The 6,178-nt window shown below is 49.6% G+C and overlaps 1 protein-coding gene across 10 annotated transcripts in view; it reads right to left on the bottom strand.

The window, feature by feature from the left end:
- Fgfr1 (fibroblast growth factor receptor 1) overlaps positions 1–6,178 on the bottom strand; it is a 61,917-nt gene that overhangs the window by 13,472 nt on the left and 42,267 nt on the right. For 5 of the 10 annotated variants that reach the window (XM_021169257.2, XM_029480647.1, XM_029480642.1 and 2 more), the window contains 4 exons: positions 4,719–4,802; positions 4,290–4,462; positions 1,788–1,911; positions 175–365 (listed from right to left, as the gene is read on the bottom strand). In XM_021169257.2, the coding sequence (XP_021024916.1) occupies positions 175–365; positions 1,788–1,911; positions 4,290–4,462; positions 4,719–4,802 (572 nt within the window). Of the gene's footprint in view, positions 1–174; positions 366–1,787; positions 1,912–4,289; positions 4,463–4,712; positions 4,803–6,178 lie in introns of all 10 variants that reach the window. The other 5 variants (XM_029480645.1, XM_029480646.1, XM_029480640.1 and 2 more) reach the window with 1 other exon arrangement.

The raw sequence follows: 6,178 nt of genomic DNA, 5'->3' as shown, positions 1-6,178 counted from the left end.
CCCCCCCCCCCCCCCCCCCCCCCCCCCCGCTGTCACCAGCCTGTGGCCAGATCCCTACTAGGAGAGAGTATGTGCCTTATGGGTAAAGTTGAATTCAAATCCCAGGCACTGAGCCCCAGGGACCACCTGGTCACCTTCCCAGCAAACTTAGCCAAGAAAGGAGGCTAGGATTACCTTCAGGATCTGGACATACGGCAAGTTGTCTGGCCCGATCTTACTCCCGTTCACCTCGATGTGCTTCAGCCACTGAATGTGAGGCTGCGGATCGCTGTACACCTTACACATGAACTCCACATTGCTGCCCAGGGCCACTGTCTTGTTGGCAGGCAGCCCTGCCTGAAGGATGGGTCGGTGCGGAGATCGTTCTGTGGAGGCACAGAGAGGACAGGCATGTCAGACTCTTCACTGGCCAGTGGTGAGGCCTACACTGATCTACAGTATCCTTCCCACTGTTTCTGCTAAACTCCAGCCCTTTGAACCTGAGTTGAGAGAAGGGGTGCCATTTCCTCTAGTCCTGCACTCACATTTCCAGACACAACCAAGTCTCTTGTCTAAATAGAGACATGACCCCAGATTCCAGCATCTTAGACCCTTCCCAGATCTCTGAGATCAGAATCTTCTGCCTGGGCTACATCAATGCCAAGGCAGGCATTCATTGTGAGGTGCTGGACCACACTGTCTCTGGAGCAGAAGACCCAGAACCTTTTCAATCAGCGCCCTGAGATGAACAACATACTGTTCCCCTGTCTTCCAGGATACTACCAAGTGGACATAATGGCGATTCTACATTTCAAGGCACTTGGCCTCTGCACCCCAGAATGTGCACTTGGTTTATACAGATACTCTAATGGTACCTGTACTGCAAAGACAGGAAGGTCAAAGTTCAGGGGGCACGGACTTGCGCCACCATGCCCGGCGTTAAGCAACAGCTACTGTTGGGCTGTATTTCTCCTTGCTATATCAAGCTGTGTCTTCCTAGATATGTAGTGTAACAGTAGCTGTTGCTTAATGAATGATTTTTTTTAAGTGAGTCAGGAACAGTTGTGCATGCTTTTAATTCCAGCACTCAGGCAGATCTCCAGTGAGTTCAAGGGAAGTCTGGTCTGCATAGTAAATTCCAGGTAGCCAGGGATACATAGAGATACTTTGTCTCAAAAATAAATAAATGGAAGGAAGGGAGGGAGAAAAGTGAGGCTTAAGGCAAACCTGTGAGAGGAAGGAAGGAAGGAAGGAAGGAAGGAAGGAAGGAAGGAAGGGAGAGAGAGAGAGAGAGAGAATGGAAGGAAGAAAGGAGGTAGGAAGGAAGGAGAAAGAGAGAGAGAGAGAGAGAGAGAGAAAGAGAGAAAGAGAGAAAGAGAGAAAGAGAGAAAGAGAGAAAGAGAGAAAGAGAGAAAGAGAAAGAAAGAAAGAAAGAAAGAAAGAAAGAAAGAAAGAAAGAAAGAAAGAAAGAAAGGAGGGAGGGAGGGAGGAAGAAAGAAAAGTGAGGCTTAAGGTAGGCCCAAGCCTTTAATCTTAGCACTTGAGAGGTTGGAGCAGGAGGATGGCCATGAGTTCAGAGTCAGGCTGAGTTATACAGTGAGTTCCACAGCTGTCTGGGCTAAAGTCTGAGACCATATCTCAAACTGGAAAGAAGGAGGAAAGAAGGAAGAAGGGGGGGGGGGGGNGACAGAAAGTAAAGTTCAAAGCAGGACGTTGAGTACCAAATGTCCAGACCCCATCCTAGGACCTCAGCCTCCTCCACTGCCCCACCCTGCCCCACCCTGCCTCTGCCCACTTAGCCTTCTTACCCACAACATCAAGCTGGTAGGTGTGGTTGATGCTCCCATACTCATTCTCCACGATGCAGGTGTAGTTGCCCTTGTCAGAAGGCACCACAGAATCCATTATGATGCTCCAGGTGGCATAGCGAACCTGTGGGGCACAGACAAGGGGCTTTGCTGAGGACCTGGGGGGGGGGGGGGGGGGAGGGCAGACGAGAGCCACACACACGGCCAGTGCTGCACTGTTAGCCACACAAAGCACAGAAGGACTAGATCCTGGTCTAGTCACACTCAGAACCCTTCTTGTAAACTAAAACTGACAAGGTCCATGAAGACGCTGGCCATCTTCACAGCAGCGTTCAGGAGCAGCGGGGAGCTGGACCAATGCACCTTTGGCCAATTCTCCTAAGCTGGGACTCCTCTCCGTGCCCACACCTATGCCTGACATGGCAGGTTTCACAAGCTATCTCCTCAGGGTTGGCAAGACGGCTCCGTGGATAAAGGCACGTGCCCCACGTGGTGGGAGGAGACAAGCGGTTTCTGAAAGTTGTCATCTGACCTCCATGTGCACGCCATTGCTTGCACATGTGCACACAAAATGAATGCACATAAATATTACAGAGAAACCCCCATTGCTTCTAGTTGACTCTGGTCAGACCCGTCCTCCTCCTTCCCCTGCTCTTGCATGGAGGAGCTCCCCCTGCAGGCTGCTTACCACAGTCGCAGCCCTTTGACAGTCAGCCTTCAGATGTGGTTACAAAAATCCTAACTTGCAAACAAAAGGACTTGGTAAGGTAAAGCTTTCCCCATATTCTTTCTTTAAAAAAAGAAAGGAAGGAAGAAAGAAAGGAAGAAAAGGAAGGAAGGAAGGAAAGAAGGAAGGAAGGAAGGAAGGAAGGAAGGAAGGAAGGAAGGAAGGGAGGGAGGAGGGAAGGAGGGAAGGAAGGAAGGAAAAAGAAAAAGAACTGGTGGTGGTGAACACTTTTAATCCCAGTACTCAAGAGGCAGAGACAGGCAGATCTCTGAATTCCAGGCCAGCCGGATCTATAGAGCTAGTTCTAGGCCAGCCAGAGCTACACAGAGAAACCCTGAAGCTGGAGTTACGGGTGGCCGTGAGGTGAGTGTTGGAAACCAGGCTCTGGCCCTCTGCAACAGAGTAGAGTGCTCTCTGCTTCATCACTAAGCTGCCTCTCTAGCCATCCCCTCTTCCTTTTCTTATACAGGAGCAATCAACAGCCATGCATGGTGGCACATCTTTGTGATCTCAGCACGTGGAAGGTTAAGACAGAAGCATTGAAGTTCAGGCCAGTCTGGGGCACATAGACAAGGAACACAGTAAAAAAAAAAAGAAAAAAAAAGTCAAAAAGGTATGAGAAGAGACATATTTGGGGACCTTGGGGACTCATCAGATCTCTGAGGAAGAGATTCTCATCAAAATGCTCTTCCTACAAGTACAAAGGACTTGACCCCGGAGGGAGAGGAAGCAGTTTATCAGCATAGGAAGTGCCTAATGGTATCAAAAAGCAACACAAACGCGTTCACCCAGTTGTACTTCTTGGCAAATGTCTAGGGAGTCTGTCATTCGACTATTCTGTTACGGGAGGTGACTGGTTTTTCCTTTTAGGACTTGGGGGCTGAAGATGAAACTCAATGGTGCAGGCTTCTAACGCCCAACATGGGAGCAGAAGCACTGGGGAAAGGCATGGGAGAGAGGGAAATGGATTATGGGCACTAAGAGCTTAAAACAGATCTACCCCATCGGATCTGACAATTCCACTTCCAGGAATCGGTCCTGAGAAAGGTCCTTTAAAAGTGCACAAGAGGACCAGTCGTGGTGGCACACACCCCTCTTTTATCCTAGGTCCCGGATTGCAGAGGCAGGTGGATCTCTGTGAGCCTGAGGGCAGCCTAGTCTGCATTGTGAGTTCTAGGCCAGCCAGAGCTAAGGAAAGAGTGAGACCCTGTCTCAAAAACCAAAGAGAGGAGGAAGGGAAGGAGGGAGGAGGGAAGAGGGAGGAAGGGGGTTAGGGGAGAGAAAGGAAGAGAAGAGGGAGGGAGGGGAGGGTTAATGGTGGCCTGTAAGGTGACTCAACTGGTAAAGAAAGGGACTTGTGACCAAGCCTGCTGACCTGAGAGCGATATTCAGGACCCACCTAGGTGAAGGAGAACTGAGTCCTCCCATTTTTCCTCTGATCTCCACATATGCATATCCTCCCGCAAATAAAAAAAAAAAAAAACTAAAGTAGTAAAAAATCAAAACACTGCAATTCCCAGGAATCTGACACCCTCTTCAGACCTCTGTAGGCATTAGGCACACATGTGGCACATACACACATACATACACGTGAAACAATTACAAAATAAACTTTAAATTAAAACAACAACAACATCAACAACATCTCACCTTTACAAAGGCAACCAAAACAACAACAAAACCCAAAGTAAGCATAGCAGATAATACAGGCTTGCTACCCCGTCCCCGCTCCAGCGCCTTACTCTAACTTTGCTTTGGTGTGTACACACGCGTACCTTGTAGCCTCCAATTCGGTGGTCAGGCTTGAACTCTTTGCCATTTTTCAACCAGCGCAGAGTGGGGTTGGGTGTCCCACTCGACGGGCACTTGAACTTCACCGTCTTGGCAGCGGGCACCGCGTGCAGTTTCTTCTCCATTTTCTCTGGGGATGTCCAGTAGGGAGCTACAGCTGTACAGGAAAAGCCAAAGGAGACGAATGAGGGCAGCAGGGGCGGCCAGGCTCAGAAGCCAGGGCCCAGGCAGGACCCCATGCCTCCCGTCTACCTGTTCAGTAAGTACCCCAGTCTTCTAGAGAGGCAGCAACCAGGCACCATGGCCTCCAGTCCCTCTGAGCCTCTCTCCTCCCACTTTAGACAGGCCTTCCTCTAAGTCCCAGCTCCCAGGTCTCAAAGGCAGTAAGATAGAAAACAGTGTCTCACGCCTACGGTTTGGTTTGGTGTTGTCCGTCTCTTTCTCCTCCGAGGAGGAGTCATCGTCGTCGTCATCATCTTCCGACGATGGGAGTGCATCTGTGAGAGGAAGGAGGGGGACTGAGGAACGTCTAGACCTCCGTCCAAACAGCAGTCGCCCTGTCTAGACAGACCACCTTACTGCGGTCAACGCGGTGACATGGACAACGCAACAGCCGTCCCATAAGGACTCCCAATTTTCCTGAATTTTGCCTCAGTGACAGTTTGTGTTTAAGAACTGTGTGCTCCAGTGCTCATCCCGGCCTTCTGCCTAAAAGTTCAGATGGCTCTAGCAGGGCCAGCTCCTTTTTTTCCCCCAAATTTATTTAATTCTAGCCTATACACCAAGGCCACTCAGCTAACAGTACCACTTGGGTATCCACAACAGCAGCTGAGGAATCAGTATTCTCTGGACATCAGCCTTTGAGAAACCCAGGCAGATCTAGACACCTGGGCCTTGAGGCTACTATTAAAATCTCCGGCTGACCAGCCTGCAATCAGAATCTTCTGGTATGAGTTTCCTGAGGGCTGGAGCTGCTTGCTTTCCTTTCTCTCAATCTCTCTCTCTCTCTCTCTCTCTCTCTCTCTCTCTCTCTCTCTCTCTCTCTTCTTTCTTGCTTTCTTGCTTTCCTTTCTCTCTCTCTCTCTCTCTCTCTCTCTCTCTCTCTCTCTCTCTCTCTCTCTCTCTCTCTCTCAATTTATATGTATCTATATGAGCCTGTGTGAGTATGTCCCATGTATATGCAGGAGCGCAAGGCGGGTGGGCCAGAACAGGGTGCCGGATCCCCAGGACCTGAAGTTACAGGCAACTGTAAACAAGCTATGTGAATGCTGGCAACCAATTCCACTCTACAAGAGTGTCAGGCTCTCTTAACAGTTGGGCAAACTCTCCTGCTCCAGAGCTGCCTTTTTGGTAGATGTTTTAAGACAGGGTGTCTCATGATGTAGAGATGTAGACAAGGCTGGCTTCAAAAACAAAACTCAAAAACAGAGATCCTGTGGAGTGCAGGGACAAAAGGTGTACACTACTATGCCGGTTATAGCTAGTCTCACTCCCCAAATGGGATGCATTTTGTGTAAATACAGGCTATGTTCAGTAACATCTTTAATCCCAGCACCCGGGAGGGAGAAGCAGGCAGATCTTGGAGACTCTGAGACCAGCCTGGTCTACACAGTGAGTTGCAGAATAGCCAGGGCTGTGTAGAGAGATACTTCACTCTGAAAATGGGATGCACCTCATTTTTTAAAAGGAGATTTATTTATTTTTATACATAAGTACACTGTAGCTGACTTCAGATACACCAGAAGAGGGCATCTGATCTCATTACGGGTGGTTGTGAGCCACCATGTGGTTGCTGGGATTTGAACTCAGGACCTTCGGTAGAGCAGTCAGTGCTCTTAACCGCTGAGCCAGCTCACCAGCCCGGGCGGGATGC

The sequence above is a fragment of the Mus caroli genome, chromosome 8, assembly GCF_900094665.2.
Source record: "Mus caroli chromosome 8, CAROLI_EIJ_v1.1, whole genome shotgun sequence".
In the NCBI taxonomy this organism is placed as follows: Eukaryota; Metazoa; Chordata; class Mammalia; order Rodentia; family Muridae; genus Mus; species Mus caroli.
Note: the sequence above shows the minus strand (reverse complement) of the source record. Positions and strands in the feature narration are given on the sequence as shown.